This window comes from Mesoplodon bidens (assembly GCF_964165515.1).
Source record: "Mesoplodon bidens genome assembly, chromosome: 4".
Classification (NCBI taxonomy): domain Eukaryota; kingdom Metazoa; phylum Chordata; class Mammalia; order Artiodactyla; family Ziphiidae; genus Mesoplodon; species Mesoplodon bidens.
The window spans coordinates 114,583,484-114,602,726 of NC_138160.1; the positions used below are offsets into that span (position 1 = coordinate 114,583,484).

General features: G+C 38.6%; 1 protein-coding gene across 2 annotated transcripts in view; it reads left to right on the top strand.

The window, feature by feature from the left end:
* DDX46 (DEAD-box helicase 46) overlaps positions 1-19,243 on the top strand; it is a 54,466-nt gene that overhangs the window by 27,704 nt on the left and 7,519 nt on the right. Inside the window, exons 16-21 of one of the 2 annotated variants that reach the window (XM_081233038.1) lie at positions 8,891-9,084; positions 10,701-10,838; positions 11,153-11,302; positions 14,466-14,642; positions 16,799-17,017; positions 17,393-17,537. In XM_081233038.1, coding sequence (XP_081089164.1) covers positions 8,891-9,084; positions 10,701-10,838; positions 11,153-11,302; positions 14,466-14,642; positions 16,799-17,017; positions 17,393-17,537 — 1,023 coding nt within the window. The remainder of the gene's footprint in view (positions 1-8,890; positions 9,085-10,700; positions 10,839-11,152; positions 11,303-14,465; positions 14,643-16,798; positions 17,018-17,392; positions 17,538-19,243) is intronic. The other variant, XM_081233039.1, reaches the window with a different exon arrangement.

Below are 19,243 nucleotides of genomic sequence, written 5' to 3' on the forward strand. Positions count from 1 at the left end.
TCCACGTGCCAGGAAATGCCTCAGTGCTTTAGTATAACTCATTTAATCCCCAAAGCAACCCTACGCTATAAGTACCATTATTGTCTTTTAAGATATTTTTATCTTAAGATGGAACCGAGGCATAGTGAGGTTAAGAAACTTTGCCAGGGTGACACAGAAATGGTGGAGCCAGAACTGGAACCCACCCTGGGTGGGTCCACACTCCATGAGCTTAACCGCTTCTGGAGGGAGATGAGGGGGGCTCCCTTGGTCAAGTCCCTCACCAATCACTGCTGTCATGAGACTCCCAGGTACTGTGTGAGGAGGCAGCAGGAAATCACTCATCACCGGGGTACCTCTCACTCGGTCGTCTAGGCAAGGTCGGCTTATCTGCAGTCTCCAGAGGCCAACTCAGCTGGTCACGCAGGCGCAGATCGATAGGCTTGGTTTCTATGAACTTAAAATGTTTGATTTATGTTCTATTTCCATCGTACCATGCTACCTAGAGGTTTTTATTATGATTCACATTAGAGCTTTAATTAATTTCTGTGTAATATCGCCATTGTTATGTGTATGTGGGACTTAGAACACTAAACATATGGAACAGAGACAGTGAATTAAACTCACTAACCAAGTGTTCTGGCAATATGGCTTTGTGACAAACCACCCCCAAATTTAGTGGCAACAGTCTTTTTTTTTTTCTTTTTTAATGAATCTGCAATTTCTGTAATTCTTCGCACACATAACTAGTCTCTCTTTCATGCTCTGTCTACTCGGATGGCTCAGTTGGGGTTGGGAATCCATTTCCAATTTGCCTTACTTAGGCAGCTGACAAGTTGGTACTGGCTCTTGACTGTGAGCTCAGTCAGGCTGTTGGCCAGGAGTCCTGACTCTTTCCCTTGTGAGCCTCTCTCTGAGGCTGCTTGGCCAGAAGGCAAGAACCAGAAGCTGCCAAGACAGTTAAGGAGGATACTGGGAAGTGGTAGAAATTTTATTTCCACCATATTCTATAGGTCAAAATAGTCACTAGACATTCAAGGGAATGGAGGCATAGACTCCACCGCCTTATGGGAAAATGTCATTCGATATGCAGAAGAGCATGTGGGATAGGACGTGCTTTCGCTGCCGTCTTTGGAAAATACAATCTACCACACAAGGCTTCATGTGGAATGCAATTAAAAGGGCTTTGAGGAGAAAAAAAAAAAAGGGCTTTGAGGATATGTATTTGGTTAACTTTTTTTTTTTTTTTTTTGTGGTACGCGGGCCTCTCACTGTTGTGGCCTCCCGTTGCGGAGCACAGGCTCTGGATGCGCAGGCTCAGAGGCCATGGCTTACGGGCCCAGCCGTTCTGTGGCATGTGGGACCTTCCCGGACCGGGGCACGAACCTGTGTCCCCTGCATCAGCAGGCAGACTCTCAACCACTGCGCCACCAGGGAAGCCCGGTTAACATTTAGTGTTTGAAAATGACTCGTGTTTTCCTTTTCTTTTTATTTATTTATTTATTTTTAAAGTTGTGAGTTACATTTTTAAAAAAATTTATCTATTTATTTATTTATTTATTTTTGGCTGTGTTGGGTCTTCGTTGCTGCGTGCGGGCTTTCTCCAGTTGCAGCGAGCGGGGGCTACGCTTTGTTGTGGTGCACGCGCTTCTCATTGCAGTGGCTTCTCTTGTTGCGGAGCATGGGCTCTACGCGCCCAGGCTTCAGTAGTTGTGGCATGTGGACTCAGCAGTTGTGGCTCATGGGCTCTAGAGCGCAGGCTCAGTAGTTGTGGTGCAGGGCTTAGTTGCTCCACAGCATGAAATTATGTAGGGTTTTTGAAGAATTATTTTTTTTAAGGTATAACCATGAAATTCCTAATGTGCACATGTAATTAATGTGCATTTCATGCATAATACATAGAATAATGGCATTAGTTGTGAGAAGTGTGGGTGTTAGTATGTCTGAAATGCATACAATTTTGTGCCCCTTTAGAAGCAAAAAGGATACAAACTACAAAACATTTGGTCCATTCTTCCTGCTAGGATTATTGCAACTGCAAGATGCTGCTGACTCTGGATTGTGACCAAATGACAGAAAATCCTGGACTTGTTCATTTGTAAGATGGAGATTATGGTATTTCTGTTCTTCTAAGATTGATCTCCATAAAGGGGCAGTCAGGCTGATTTGCAGAACCTATCGCTTAATGGAGTAATAGCTGTTTATTCCTGCTTACTCTTCTGAATAGTGAGAAGGAAGCTCAGAGACACTCTTGAGTGCTGCCACTTCTTGAGAGCCACCTGTAGTTCTCTAGTCTTCAGGTCTAGTGGAGGGAGAAAGGGAGGCAGGAGGTTGGAGAGTGGATCATGTGTTCTGCCGACTCCTGGTTTTCTTAACCTGAGACCGTTTTCTCAGTTCAACAATCAGAGCATTCCATAGTTGCTTGACTTTTTTGTTAGAGCACAAAGGCCAGGTAATTGTAGTTTATGAACAAAATATATGGAGAGCATATTGTTCTTAATACTCTATTTTTTATTTATCACATACCTGCATTCCTCTAAACTTTCCTCTAAACTGGGTTAAAAAATGAAAGAAGAAATCTGAAAATACTGTCATTAAACCATGGCTATAATTTCTATCCTGTCAGTCATCCATTTCTTCATTTTTGCACTAATAATGAATAATTTCAAAATTCCTTAGGGGCTTCCCTGGTGGCGCAGTGGTTGGGAGTCTGCCTGCCGATGCAGGGGACACGGGTTCGAGCCCTGGTCTGGGAGGATCCCGCATGCTGCGGAGCGGCTGGGCCTGTGAGCCACAAATACTGAGCCTGCGCGTCTGGAGCCTGTGCTCCGCAACAAGAGAGGCCGTGATAGTGAGAGGCCCGCGCATCGCAATGAAGAGTGGCCCCCGCTTGCCACAACGAGAGAAAGCCCTCGCACAGAAACGAAGACCCAACACAGCCATAAATAAATAAATAAAGCAAACTGTCAACAAGTAAAAAAAAAAAGTAAACACTATAAAATAAATAAATAAACAAAATTCCTTGAAGACTCAACCTGCATTTAATATAGTAAATATTGCTGAAATTAGGAAAGTAGCACAATGGTTTCTACTTTCAGGTGTTTATGATATATGAAAACAGACATTTTAAAATAGGGCAGAATGCTTCAATGAGACCTTTGACGTGTACTGTTAATATCAGTTACTTTTCCTTTTGGTTCTCTGCAAGTAACAGAAAATATGAAATCAGCTACCATAAATCATGAGGAATATTTATTAATTTACAAAACATGAAATCCCATGGCAGAACGATTCCAGGGGACTTCCCTGGCGGTCCAGTGGTTAAAACTCCGCGCTTCCACTGCAGGGGGCCTGGGTTCTATCCCTGGTTGGGAAACTAAGAGGCCACATGCTGCAAGGTGTGGCCAAAGAGAAAAAAAAACAGAAAACGATTCCAGGATTGCTTCACTCAGCAGTAGCTCACTGTTACCATATTGTAGTTTCTATACTGCCATCTTGAGCATAATAACTTAGTTATTAAGCTAAGCTTTCTTTATAGCAGCAAAAAGCCTTCTGCAGGCTCAGTCATCACTTCCAGATCTGACAGCTTCCAGAGGAGGAAGACTATTTTCCATATATCTGTGGCTTTTTTCCCCCTCATTTTTACGACCAAAATTTTCAAACACAGAAAATCTGAGAAAACCATATCGTGAACACCCTTGAATATCTAATACTAGATTCTACAATTAACATTTTGTTATATTGATCTGTCACATCTTTAGCCATCTGTCCTTTTACCCACTCCTCAATTTTTCTTAGTTTTTTTTAAAAAATAAATTTTTTTATTTATTTATTTTTGGCTGCGTTGGGTCTTCGTTGCTGTGCGCGGGCTTTCTCTAGTTGCAGCGAGCGGGGACTACTCTTCGTTGTGGTGCGCGGGCTTCTCATTGCGGTGGCTTCTCTTGTGGAGCACAGGCTCTTGGCGCGCGGCCTTCAGTAGTTGTGGCTTGCAGGCTCTAGAGCGCAGGCTCAGTAGTTGTGGTGCACGGGCTTAGTGGCTCCGCGGCATGTGGGATCCCAGACTAGGGCTGGAACCCATGTCCCCTGCATTGGCAGGGGGATTCTTAACCACTGCGCCACCAGAGAAGCCCTTTCTTAGTTTTTTGATACATTTCAGAATATGTTGCAGTATCAGCACATTTCACTTTAGTGTGCACATGATTAACACTAGTTCAAAATTTTTTTAAATAAAAAATCTGTAAGTAAACTATAGTGAAATGTACAGATTCTGAGTGTACCATTTGATGAGTTTTGACAAATGCATGTAAGTTTGAAACCCAAACCTCTGTTAAGATATAACCTCAGAAATTTCCCTCAGTCCCTGCCACCACTTTTTACATTTTTTCCCCAACTTTACCTGTTTTAGAATTCCAGATAAATGGAGCCATACATTATGGACTGTTTTGTGTCAGGCATCTTTGACTCTGCATATATTTTTGAATTTTCATCCACGTTGGATGTAACAGCTCTTCCCTTTTATTGCTGAATAATACTTCATTGTATAAATATATCATAGTTTGTTTAGTCATTTCTCTTGGTCACCTGGGCTACTTCCAGTTTTTTGGCTGTTTTAACCATCCCAAAGGATTCACCATAATCAGGATACAGAATAGTTCCCTCACCCCCCAAGACTCCCTTGTCCTATCCCTATGCAGAGTAACTCTAAGGTTCTCTTTCCTCGTGCACATAGCCCCTGGAAACCACTGATGTGCTCTTATAAGAATGTTTATAAATGCAGTCATACATTATATAGCTTTTTGCAGTTGGCTTTTTTTTTACTCAGCATGATGGCTTTGAGATCCATTCAAGTTGTTGCATTGTTCATTTCTTTCTATTATCTAATAGTATATTTTGTGTGGATGTACCACTGTTTGTGTATTTCTTTATCTGTTGAAGGACATTTGGGTTGTTTCCAGTTTTAGACAATTATGAATAGAGCTGCTATTAAATATGTAAGTCCAGATTTTTGTGTGAACATTTCATTTCTCAAGGGTAGATAACCAGGAATGGGATAGCTGGGTCATATGGTAAGTTGATTTAGATATGATTTTCTTTGTATTCATTCTCCTTGGGGTTTACCGCCTTCTAGAATCTGTAAATTTATGTCTTGCATCTAATTTGGGAAATTCTTGACCGTTTTTTCTTTTTTAATTAATTAATTAATTAATTAATTAATTTGGTTGCACTGGGTCTTAGTTGTGGAAGGCAGGCTCCTTAGTTGTAGTGTGCGAACTGTTAGTTGCGGCACGCATGTGGGATCTAGTTCCCTTACCAGGGATCGAACCTGGGCCCCCTGCACTGGGAGTGTGGAGTCTTATCCACTGTGCCACCAGGGAAGTCCCTTGACTGTTATTTCTTGATTGATTGATTGATTGGTTGTTTTACTGCCCTATTTTCTCCTCTCTTTTTGGGACTCCAATTGTGTGTATGTTCAGCCTTTTGATTCTGTCTCATGTATCACTGATGCTATGTTCAGTCTTTGTTTTACAATCTTTTTTCTCTCTAAGACTGAATAATTTCTTTGACTGTCTTAAGTTCACTGTGTGTTTTTGGCCATCTCTTACCTGCTAATAATAAGCCCATTCAGTGAATTTTTAAATTCAATTATTATATATTTTTTAGTTCTAGAATTTCCAGTTGGCTCTCTTTTATATTTTACTGATTCTCTAATTCAGTTTCCTAGCCATTCATTATAAGCATTTAAAAGTTTTTTTCCTTGATCACAATTATAATAGTTGCTTTAAAATCTTTGACTATTAATCATAATGTCTTAGTCATCTGAAGTCAGTTTCTATTATCTTTGATTTTGTTTTATAGTTTTCTGTTTCTTTGTATGTCTAGTAATTTTGGTTTGTATACTGGCCTTTATGAATGATACCTTGTAGAGTCTGAATTCTCTTATGTTTTATTTAAGTTTTTTTTTTTTTTTTAAATAGGGCATTAACTTGGCTGGATCCATATTTGAAACTGTCTTTCTTGTAATGGACAACCTCTGAAATTTCTAATAATTTCTTTCAGCCAGAGCTGGGCTACTGGCATTCTGCCCCATGTGTGTATAGTTTAGGTGTCAGATATTTGGGCAGCGTTTTTTTATGTTTTTAATTTTATTCCTTCCTCCCTCCCTCCCTTCCTCGTTTCTGCACCCGGGCTTTCTCTAGTTGCAGTGAGCAGGGGCTTTGTTGCTGTGCGGTGGCTTCTCTTGTTGCAGAGCACGGGCTCTAGACGCGTGAGCTTCAGTACTTGCGGCATGTGGGCTCAGTAGTTGCGGTGCGTGGGCTCTAGGGCTCACGGGCTTCAGTAGTTGTGGCGCATGGGCTTAGTTGCTCCACGGCATGTGGGATCTTCCCGGACCCAGGCTCGAACCCATGTCCCCTACATTGGCAGGCAGATTCTTAACCACTGCGCCACCAGGGAAGTCCTTGGACAGTGTTTTTATGCACTGTTGGATGTGCCTGCTCTGTTGTTCTTTCTGAGATTTATCCCCTCTTTTCTGGTCCTGAGTTTATCCTGAATGCTTTCTTCTTGTTTCTTCTTGTCAGTAAGACTGTTTATTCGTGTTTTGACTTCCCTACCTGGGCTGCTCAGGGCCCGCTCCCAAACAGAAAGTTTAAAATAAGAAGTAAAATCCTGTAAACTCAACCAGTGCCATTGCATTCTTCCAGGTGTCAACTCCCTTCCAGTTTCTGCCTTCTTTTAGTCACTCTCTGGTGCCTTCAGGTAGTTAGTTCTTTGTATTTTGTCCAGAATTCATAGTTGTTACCCACAGTAGGGTTAGTCTATAAGATTTTCCCCTACCTTGATGTAAATGTGTATTTTTTTTTATATGTAAGGAAATTTTCCCCCATAATCCCCTGTCTGTACTTCTTTTATCTTTTTGGTCAGAATTGCTTCACATGCTTATGCCTAATTCATTCAAAGACAAGGGAATGACAAATGGTTCTTAATGTATTATCCTTGCACCCCTGAGGTTTCTGAGATTTTCAGGGGTTTCATGAGGTCAAAAATATTTCCATAATAACCCCACCAAGTTATTTGCCTTTTTCACTTTCATTCTTTCATCAGTGTATGTGTAGTATAGCTTTCTAGAGGTTGCACAGCGTGTTAAATTGCAACAGATTGAATGCAGAAGATATGAGACTCCAACTATCTTCTATTAAGCCAGACATCAAAGAGATTTGCAAAAATGTGAAGCGCCTTATTTTTATTGTTTTGGAAAAGTTACTTTTCACAAAAATATATTTTTTAGCATGTAATTGTTTTATTATTTTTAAAAAAGTTAATAAATGTTTAAAATTTTCCTTAGTTCTAGTTTCTAATACATTAAATATTGATAGAGATGACCTAGATAAACTAAAGCTCTCTGGGTCTGGTTCTTATGAATTTTAAGAGTGCACAGACAACCTGAGCACAGAAAGTTTGAGAAGGGCTAGTTTACACTAATCATTACTCACCTCCTGAGACTGAGAATTAGGCTCATCTCTGGTTTAATATATGTGACCATGTGTTGGGTGGATAACAAAATTGAAGTTATGTTAAAAAGGAAGAGGGTTAATGGTTGCTGCCATTAACTACTAACTCTACTGTACATATGTGTCAGGATACCTCAGTCTACAGTAGAAGTTGTGGTATTTTAAAATTATAAACGTAATGTATATTGTTACTGATTCCACTGATTTTTCTTATGAGGTTTTTGGGTACAATGTTGGATCCTAGTTTCTTTGAGATAAGATCCAAATATTTTCCATAATTCAATCTTTGAAGAGTACATTTAAAACTTTAGGTAATATAAATTAATATTGATAAATATTTAGATGCTAAATGTTCTGTATATGTTAAACACAGGTTTCATACGGAATGTTAGAATATCTCTTGCTGCAAAAATGAATTTCAAGCTTTGAGAATTTATCCCATTCCCTTCTCTGATTACTAGAGATTCCCAGGTACCCCATCATAAAGTATATTTGTGGCCTGGACATTTTGTAAAAGAACATTTTGGTATTTTATGCTCTGCTTTGTCACTCATCCTGAGGCTCTTTGAGTAACAAATTTTAAAGAGAGATCCAGTTGGGTACTTCTAAAGCAGTGCACCATAAACTTTAATGTGCATATGTAATCACCTATGAATCTTGTTAAAATGCAGAATCTGACTCAGCAGTTTGGGGTAGGATCTGAGATTCTGCATTTCTAACAAGCTCTCACGTGATGCTGCTCCTGGTCCCTGGGACAAAACTGTGAGTAGCAAGGCTCTAAATAACCTATGGAGAGAATTAGAAAGATCTGAATCCTGTCAATATAGGCTGAATGTACCTGCCTTTTTCCCATTTGCCTCCATAAGAGATATAGGTTAGTGATTTTGAGGTTGGGCTTCTGGAGTGATAAGCCTTATGTATAAGAAAGGGGGCAAAACAAGGCAGATTTGGAATTTGTAAATAGCAATAACTTTTGATCTTGCCATTAAATTTCCATAATCTTTTTTTTTTAATTTTTTATTGAAATGTAGTTGATTTACAGTGTTGTGTTTCAGGTGCACAGCAAAGTGATTCAGTTATAATATCTATTCTCTTTTAGATTCTTTTCAATTATAGGTTATTATAAGATGTTGAGTATAGTTTCCTATGCTATACTGTAGATCCTTGTTGGTTATCTTATATATAGTAGTGTGTATATTTTAATCCCAAGCTCCTAATTTATCACTCCTCACCAACCCCCTCCCCCAAGTCTTTTACTTTCTATATGGTAGTTGTTGGACATGTGGTCAATATAAGTTGGATTTGTTCTTTACCCCTTGTTTAACTTCTTTTGTCTGAATGTCAGAGGAAATGGAAAATTTAATTTGAATATGTGGTTTTACAACTCTTTAATTTACTTGCAGGCATTGATCAATATGACAGAGATAGCATCATAAATGATTTTAAGAATGGGACCTGCAAACTTCTTGTTGCTACGTCTGTTGCTGCCCGAGGCCTAGATGTGAAACATCTGATTCTTGTAGTAAATTATAGCTGCCCCAACCATTATGAGGATTATGTACACAGAGCAGGACGGACTGGAAGAGCAGGCAACAAAGTAAAAATAATTGCTTTTAAAGTTGATTTCTATTATGTTAAAATACAAGTGTTTCTTTATGATTATAAAGAGGAGATAATAGGAGTTATGGGGACATCCTGAAAATCCTTCATCATCAGAGTATGGGGAATAGTTGATGTTCATCATTTATATACATATACATGTCTTAAGTGCTGTTCTCTGTAGGCAGATAGTGTTAACCATTTGTGTCCCCAAAAGGTATTTTTCCCCACCTAAAAATTTCTGTATATACATGCGTGCATATAGTTCAAGATCTTTCATTGCTTTTTTTAAAATAAGGGATCATGAAATACACTGAGCCCACACCTATCACCCCTGTTCTCACCCCCCTATACACATGAATATTATTTGCTTTTTTGACTTATCTATATTCTGTTAAGTATATAGTTCTAACTCATTCTTTTTGAAGGCAGCAGAATATTCCATTGTTGGAAGCATTGATGGTGATATATTTGACATTACAACCATGCACAGTTCTACATACTGAAGCAATAATAATATTAATTATTATGGAGTATTTATTAAATGCCCACCACTGTTCTGAGTGCTTTATATATATCATCTCATTTTATTCTCACAAATTCCCTTTGAAGTGGATAATATTACCCCTTTTAACAGATGAGAAAAGTTGAGGCACACTGACATTGTTACTTGACAAATTTACATAGCTAATAAGTAGTGATGGCATTTATTCTTTTAACCTGAGTTATTCTGTGGATTTGGGAAACTTTGTGTAAAGGGCCAGGTAGTTAAAATTGTAGCCTTTTTGGGCCACACACAGTCTCTGTCACATCGTGTGTGTGTGTGTGTGTGTGTGTGTGTGTGCGCGCGCGCACAACCCTAAAAAATGTAATACCACTTTTAGTTCATGGGTCGTATAAAAGTAGGCCATGGGTCAAATCTGGTAACTAGGTACTCCTGAAATAAAATATTAAATCATGTTTTTAAATTTATAACAGTTCACTGGTAGAGTAGAGCATTTTGTGAAGATGGCAACCTAATTGTAGTTTGCTATTCCTCTACTTACAACTCCAGTCTTTCTCTTGCCTGAACCAAAAAGCTGCTGGGGACACCTGCATCCTTAGGCTTTAGAGAATCCCAGGGAAGTGATGTAGCTGACTTCATTTTTGTATATGTTAAAAACATATCAGATATACATGTGTGTATGTTTTTATATCTTTTAATTGGTCTTTAAAAAATATGGGAAACTTCATTCTAGGACGTTAATACAGGTTAGCTGGGGTACAGAGGTGCAGTAGGTAGTGGAGGAAGGGAATGCAAGCAAAAAGGGAGAAATAAGATATATTAGAGTTAATACTTACGACAGTGGAGTTGTGCATTTATGTAAAAATCACATGTATTTCCCTTTATGCAAAAAGAGATTAGAAATTTTCTGGTTTTGCTTATTTTTAAATATTAAACTTAGGTATTTCACTTTGAACCATTAAAGAATTTAGTAGGACTCTTGTGGTCTTTGAAATTCTTTAGTAATGGAGTCATCTTAAAGAGGGTGACTCAGATTTTATCTTATTTGTGATCTAAGGAGGATTCATCTTGTTAGTGTTTAATAGTACCACTTTTTCATCATTCACTAGGGCTACGCCTATACTTTCATCACAGAAGATCAGGCTCGGTATGCTGGTGACATAATTAAAGCCCTTGAATTGTCAGGGACTGCAGTGCCACCTGATCTAGAGAAACTTTGGAGTGATTTCAAAGATCAACAGAAAGCTGTGAGTTTTTTAAGTCTCATTTTTATGCAAGTCATTGTGTTCTAAATCTTGAATATTTAATACCTGTAAATCTTGATAGGATTATTTTCATTTATCTCTTTAGAGAGGAAGGGAAAGGAGTGAAAACAAAATGCTCCCTTTTGCTTCAACTTAGTATTTTTTGTAGTCTACATAGAGTTCTTTTTTCTCACATGCTAGATGAAATGTTTTTGTTACATTGTCATACAACACCTTGAAAAATATTTAATTGCCATAAATTCCTGAATATTAAAGTTCTTTATTATGAAATTAACTTTCTTGTTTTTCCTTGAAAGGAAGGGAAAATAATTAAAAAGAGTAGTGGGTTCTCCGGCAAGGGATTCAAGTTTGATGAAACAGAACAAGCTTTGGCAAATGAGAGAAAGAAGTTACAAAAAGCTGCTCTTGGTCTTCAAGATTCAGATGATGAGGATGCTGCAGTTGATGTAAGTATTGTTGTTCTAAGCCTTATTTTTACCAGTTGAAGCAATTATTCCTTTTGTACTGGAGGTTTTACCATAGACTTGTTTAGTTAGCAGGTTACTGGAAACTTTTTGTTGTGTACCCTTCTCAGTTTTTTTCTATGTATACAGACGTATTCACATATGCCCGTATTTCTGTATTTTCATAAAAATGAGATAATACTGCTTTATAATCTTCTTTACAATAGTCCTATGTTGAAATCTTCCCTTTTAGTAAATTCACTCTTATGCTATTCTTTGGTTACATATTTCATTATATGGATGTTCCACTGTTTAATGAATCAAATCCCTATTTTTGAATATATGGAAACAAACATGTTTGTTTCCATATATTCTTTATTTGGAATATACTTTACTGTACTTCATTGCTCATTCTTGAACATTAAACCTTGCACATTCGTCGCAGTAAGTCTTGAGGATGAATGTATAAATGGAATTGCTAGGCCAAAGGGTATATCTAATTTGGTCTTAAAACGTTGTCAGATTGTTCTCCTGCAAGGTGAGTACCAGTTTGCACTCACAATAGTGTTATATAAGAGTGCCTGGCTCCCTGTATCTTTAACATCATTGGTACTAATATTGTTTTTTAATCTTTTACAATTTAATTGTTATACAACATCCTTATTACTAATAATAGTCAACATTTATTGAGTGCTACTAGGTGCCATGTCCTGTGCAAAGTGCTTTACAGGGATTGTTTCATTTACTTCCTCACAATAGCTAGATGAGTGGATACTCAGAGTATTCCCATTTTATAATTGAGGAGACTGAGGCTTAGAAAGAAATAATAACCTTTTCAGATTTGCATAGCTGTTATGGGGAGGAGCTGGGATCTGTACCTATTCTGTTCATACTTTAAAGTCCATGTTCTTAGCTTACGGACTTATTTGTAACCCAGTGAAAAGGGACCCTGAGGACTCAGCAAGTTAAGGGTTTCACAGAGTATTCTTTGGAGCGCTAATCCCAGGAGCTTGAGCTTTAGATGTTTTCATTATAAAATAATTTTGGAAAATCTGCCTAGTATATACCACTATTAGTGGTATCCTATCAAAGGATGTGAAAAGTCATTAATAAAATAATCTTATTTAACTTTATTTGACCCAGAAATCTTCCAACATATTTGATATTTGATCATAGAACTTTTTTTTTTTGTTTTTGAAACATACCCTGTTAAACCTTAGCTCAGAACACAATTTAGGAAATCAGGAATTCAATCTGATCTTGTCATTTCAGAAAATGACCACACTGGCTGTTAAGCACAGCCAGGACCAGCACCAAGGTCTCCTATTAACTCTAGGCCATTTCTTACTAGCATACCATACTGGCTTAAAATTCAATTAAGTCAATATTTTAGTTATTTGTTACCATGTAACAAATCAATCCAAAACTTAGTAGGTTAAAACAAACATTTATTATCTCATGATTCCTGAGGGTTAGGAAATCAGGAGCAGTTTAGCCAAGTAGTTCTTACTTAGGGTCTCATGAGGTTGCAGTCAAGCTGTTGTCCTGTCCCAGGTTGCAGTTATCTGAAGGCTTCACTGATGCAAGACCATCTTCTTCCAAGATGGCTCAGTCACTTTAATGTTGGTAGGATGCCTCTGTTCTTCACTCTGCATTTGTATCCTTACAGCGTGGCAGCTGGCTCCCCCAGAATGAGTGATCCAAGAGAGAGCAAAGAGGAAGCCTTAGTACCTTTTATGACTAGTCTCTGAACTTACATACTGGCTTTTCCACTTTCTTTTGTCTGTTAGAAGCAAGTCACTAAGTCCAGCCCATATTTAAGGAGAGGCTCCACCTCTTGGAGGGAAGAGTATTAAAGAATATGTGGCTTTGTTTTTAAAACCACCTCAGTTTTTTTATGTTACTTAAACATTTTTAAAAAATCTCATAATGAAATATGTTGATTTTTTTTCCTTCTTGTTAAAATATTATATAAGTTTTGTAAAAAAAATAGAGCAATACTAAAGTGAATAAAGTTAAAAGTAAAGTTACCCCTGTCAGCTAGCTCCATGTACCTTCCCCATTCCTGATTTATACATTTGTTTTGGATTTTAACACCATGTATGCTGTTTAATTTAAAAGGGTTAATTAAATGTTAGTTTAAAAGTAGTTGGTAACTCAAACCCCTCATTAGATAACATATTTTAAAAAGAAGATAAGTTGTCTGTTTCCATTTCAGTAAAAGGTCTTTCTAAATTAACCTAATTAATTTTAAACCCTGAAAAAAGCTTTCTCCTCATTTGAGATTTAAAATATTAGCCTAATTTTCAGCATTGCTCTTGCTTTGATGGGGAAACCAACCTTCATTTCTTTCCTTCCTTAAAGGAAAAAAACAATAAAGGCTTTTTTTCCTGATTCTCTTACACAGTTTTTTAGGTAAATCCAATTGCATTTTTGGAGTTGGGAAGAATTTTAGGAACCCTGTTGTAGCATTTGCCCTGGGAACCACTGACTGTATTTTTATTTATTTTTATTTTTATTTATTTATTTTTTTTATTTTTTGCGGTATGCGGGCCTCTCACTGTTGTGGCCTCTCCCGTTGCGGAGCGCAGGCTCCGGATGCACAGGCTCAGCGGCCATGGCTCACGGGCCCAGCCGCTCCGTGGCACGTGGGATCTTCCCAGACCGGAGCACGAACCCGTGTCCCCTGCATCGGCAGGCGGACTCTCAACCACTGTGCCACCAGGGAAGCCCTGACTGTATTTTTAGATGTCCACTGGTCTTGAATTATTGCCCTTCGTCCAGCCTCTTTCATTGCAGTGTATGTAATTTGGCCTTAAGGCCTTGGCCTTGGAGCAACTCAGCTGCATCAAATTGCTCTGTCTTGACAGCACATGTTCTTCATTTACTGAATTGGGATGTATCTGTACCACTCAGGAGTCTGCTGAAGTGGTTCTTGCAGCCTTGTATCTCTGTTTCTTTCTTTCCTTCCTTCCTTCCTTCCTTCCTTCCTCCCTCCCTCCCTCCCCCCTCCCCCCTCCCTCCCTCCCCTCCCCTCTCCTCCCTCCCTCCCTCCCTCCCCTCTCCTCCCCTCTCCTCCCTTTCCTTTCCCCTTCCCCTCCTCTTCTCCCTCTATAAATTGGTATTTTTAATTAGATTTTTACTAATCCTTTTTCTTCTTGTTTAGATTGATGAGCAAATTGAAAGCATGTTTAATTCAAAGAAGAGAGTGAAGGATATGGCTGCTCCTGGAACATCTAGTGTTCCTGCTCCAACTGCAGGAAATGCTGAGAAGTTAGAAATTGCAAAGAGATTGGCTCTTAGAATCAATGCTCAGAAGAATTTGGGCATTGAGTCTCAGGTATTAAGTAATTTGTTCCAAGTCTTAGTACTTTTTGTAAGTTCTTTGATTTAAATGCTTTTCAGGAATTATGTCAGCACAAGTGAACAAGAAATTATTTTAGACATTGAGGTAGTAAGCATTTAACATTATCCTCAATACAGAATTCTTTAATTATTATATTTGGGTGATTTCTCTAGTGTAGTTAACTGAGGTCTTAATGCCTATTCTGGAAGGCCTAACTGTTAAGCATGTTAACCATGGATAATTTTATAAAGTAGTATTCTGATTGATCTTACCAAAATCCTAAAGAAATAACTCTCTTTTCTGTTTATATTAGGTGGGTTATTGGGCACACAAACAATACCTTGGGAGTACGAATATCCAGTTACATAACTGAAACTAACATGGGTTTAGACAGTGGGAAAATGTGTTAAATATTTCACTTGCCTTGTTTCTCTTGGGAGTTTTTTGGTTAACTTATTTTTTTTTTTGAAGTATAGTTGATTTGTAGTCTTGTGATAGTTTTTGCTGTACAGCAAAGTGATTCAGTTGTACATATATATATATTCTTACTCTTTTCCATTATGATTTATTACAGGATATTGAATATAGTTCCCTCTGCTATACAATAGGACCTTCTTTATCCATTCTCTATATAATAGTTTGCATCTGCTAATCCCAAACTCCCAATCCATCCCTCCCCCAGCCCCCTTCCCCTTGGCAACCACAAACAAGTCTGTTCTCTGTGTCTGAGTCTGTTTCTGTTTTGTAGATAGGTTCATTTGTGTCATATTTTAGATTCCACATATAAATAATATCATATGGTATTTGTCTTTCTCTTCCTGACTTACTTTGCTTAGTATGATAATCTCTAGGTTCATCATGTTGCTGCAAATGGCATTATTTCATTCTTTTTTATGGCTGAGTAGTATTCCATTGTGTGTATGTATATATGTACATGTATGTACGTGTGTGTGTGTGTTTGTATACACATACCACATCTTCTTTATCCATTCATGGACATTTAGGTTGTTTCCATGTCTTGGCTATTGTAAAGAGTGCTACTATGAACATAAGGGTGCATGTATCTTTTTGAATTACAGTTTTGTCCAGATATATGCCCAGGAGTGGGATTGCTGGATCATATGGCAACTCTACTTTCAGTTTTTTGATGAACCTCCATACTGTTCTCCATAGTTGCTGCACCAGTTTACATTCCCACCAAAGGTGTAGGAGGGTTCCCTTTTCTCCACACCCTCTCCAGCATTTTGGTTAACTTAATTTTTAACTAAGGTTAAATTTTCATAGCATTCCTAAAGAACAGTTTGTTAATTTGACAGTATTTTTAAGACTTTGAGAGTTTGGGGACCTGCAGGGCCCTGTGTCCAGTAGCCTCGATAGGTTCAGGTCTGTAGTGTCTAAGTGGGATGACCAAGCTAGAGGCCAGTGGGCTGACCCAGTGAGGCAGCCACAGTCAAGGCTCTGAGCCTTGGGTCTCTGCATCTGTTTTATTTAGCCAGTGAGTTACTATGAAGTGTTTACTGTACTCAAGCCTGTGCCTCTTCTGACAACAGGGACACAGCACCTCACCTAATATTCTCTTGGATTATTGCTACTAATAACTCTTTATTGTGAAAGCAAATGGCTCTAACTTTTCACTGTTGTTGGAAGAGCTTGAGCTGTGAGTTGTGTATTACCCACGGAAGAATTATCTCTTCATTAGGCACATAGTAAAATTTAAGTTCAAATTTTAAAAAATGTGTTGAGTAAAGTCATTTACTGTAATTTATAGAATGTTGGGTTGGTCCATGGGGGGAGGAAGAGCTCAGTGGTGGTAGTGGGCAAAGATTCTGATTCAGAGGAAACTCCTAGTAGCCACAAAGTATGTAAATGATTTTAGAAATATTATACTATATTTGATATCAAGACTTACCTAATTATCTATGATTCAGTAGAATTTTTAATGTAGAATTGAATATTCTTGTTTTCTCATCAAGTAAGGGAGATATATTAAACTGTCTGTTATAAATATACTGTTAAATTGCACTTACGGGTAGCACTTTACATTAGAAAGGTGCTTTTAGTTAGTGGCTTTCCAGAGAATGCTTTGTGGTGGGATCTTTGGTCTTGTCTCTGCCTTCATTTGAGATTTGACTGTAGGTCTTCTTTAACTGCAGGATGTGATGCAGCAGGCCACCAATGCAATTCTCAGAGGTGGCACCATCCTGGCTCCCACTGTCTCTGCAAAAACCATTGCAGAGCAACTTGCTGAAAAGATCAATGCCAAGCTTAATTATGTGCCTTTGGAGAAACAAGAAGAGGAGAGACAGGATGGTGGACAGAATGAATCTTTTAAGAGATATGAAGAAGAATTAGAGATCAATGACTTCCCACAGGCAAGTAACAGATTTAAACTTTTTTTTTTTTTATTGTAGAGTAAAAACTCCTTTTTTAGGAGCGAAAATGCCTTGTTTAAAACCCATGAAGATTTAAATGGCTGCTTTACTTTTTATCTAGATGGGGAGACTACACTAGAAATTCCATTTTTATGATTATGTTCTAGTTACATTAGAATCTAAATGAATTTATGATGTAGGTGTTAATTATAATCTTAATATTGACCATAATATGATTTAGTTAACCTGTTCCTTTTCAGTACATCAGGTTTCTTTATTCTGTTGTAAAGTGATTTTCCCCCCACTCTTTTTTATTTTATTTTTTTTTAACGTCTTTATTGGAGTATAATTGTTCCCCCACTCTTTATTTCATAGACTGCTAGGTGGAAAGTTACCTCTAAGGAAGCTCTGCAGAGAATCAGTGAATATTCTGAAGCTGCAATTACAATCAGAGGAACATACTTCCCACCTGGCAAAGAACCCAAGGAAGGAGAGCGGAAAATTTACTTGGCAATTGAAAGTATGTACTGTTCATTCTGTTTCAATCTTGAGTTAGATCACAGTTGATATAGATGTAATAGACACAGAAAGAATATGAGGTCAGTTCTAGAGAGGACTGAAAATGAGGAACACCTATAAGAAAAAAAATAGTTTCATCTATCATTGTGGTCTTTATTTAGAAGTTTAGTACATATATAGAGGTGAATGATCTGTGTTTGGGACTCTTTCAGTTTTGACAATTTGGTTAAATTGAAAATCACTCTATAAGAAAACGTGTATTTTCAGGACTGGTCTGTTTATGCTTCCAGTAAGTAGAACATTCAGGCCAAAGTTTAGGTTAGAAAGTAAATCAACTATATTTAATAGTCCACTTAATGCTTGTTTATCCAAGCAAATATTGCCTGTGATTTTATGCCTAAAAGTTCATACGTACCTTTTTAAAAAATAGGATAGGACAATTAATACCATAACTCACAGGGTATATTTATTTTTTTATTTTTGGCTGAGTTGGGTCTTCGTTGCTGTGCGCAGGCTTTCTCTAGTTGTGGCCAATGGGGGCTACTCTTTGTTGCGGTGTGCAGTCTTCTCATTGCGGTGGTGTCTCTGATTGTGGAGCAAGGGCTCTGGGCGGATGGGCTTCAGTAGTTGCAGCACACGGGTTGTACAGCACAGGCTCAGTAGTTGTGGCACACGGGCTTAGTTGCTCCGCAACATGTGGGATCTTCCCGGACCAGGGCTCAAACCCATGTCCCCTGCATTGGCAGGCGGATTCTTAACCACTGCGCCACCAAGGAAGTCCCTTAAAGGGTATAAGTAATGTGTTATCTAAGAGTGATCAGGTGTGTTTTTAACCTTATTTTATACATTCATGAATGAATTCAAAAGACAGTTTCCAGTTTGATTTTTTTTCCTACTTTGTTATCTACTGCATGGTAGGGAACTTGTCTCCCTTCATTTATATTTAATTTGAACTTTTTTTTTTTTTTTGTGGTACGCGGGCCTCTCACTGTTGTGGCCTCTCCCGTTGCGGAGCACAGGCTCCGGATGCGCAGGCTCAGCGGCCATGGCTCACGGGCCTAGCCGCTCCGCGGCCTGTGGGATCTTCCCGGACTGGGGCACGAACCCGTGTCCCCTGTGTCGGCAGGCGGACTCTCAACCACTGCGCCACCAAGGAAGCCCTGAACATTTTTATAATAGATTTTTAAGCATAGACCAGCCACAGATCCATTTCATCTATTTAATGAACTAAATTTTTTTTTTTTTTTTTGCGGTACGTGGGCCTCTCACTGTCGTGGCCTCTCCCGTTGCGGAGCGCAGGCTCCAGACGCGCAGGCTCAGTGGCCATGGCTCACGGGCCCAGCCCCTCCGCGGCATGTGGGATCCTCCTGGACCGGGGCACGAACCCGTGTCCCCTGCATCGGCAGGCAGACTCTGAACCAGTGCGCCACCAGGGAAGCCCTGAACTAAATATTTTTTGAACACTGGTGTTGGAGCTGTGAAGAGGTTTTACTCCATGTGTCATGTAAATTCAGAGTCTGCATACCTACTGCTTAAATGGCTTAGCTGGCTGCAAAGGAGCTTTCCCACACCTTGTATAATCTTAAACACCAGTCTAGTCCTTTGAGTTATACACATCACTTCTAACAAGGAAGCCTTACTTGATCTCATTTCACCACTCTGTAGCTCTTTACTTGCTTTGTTTTTCTTCACAGGACTCATTACATA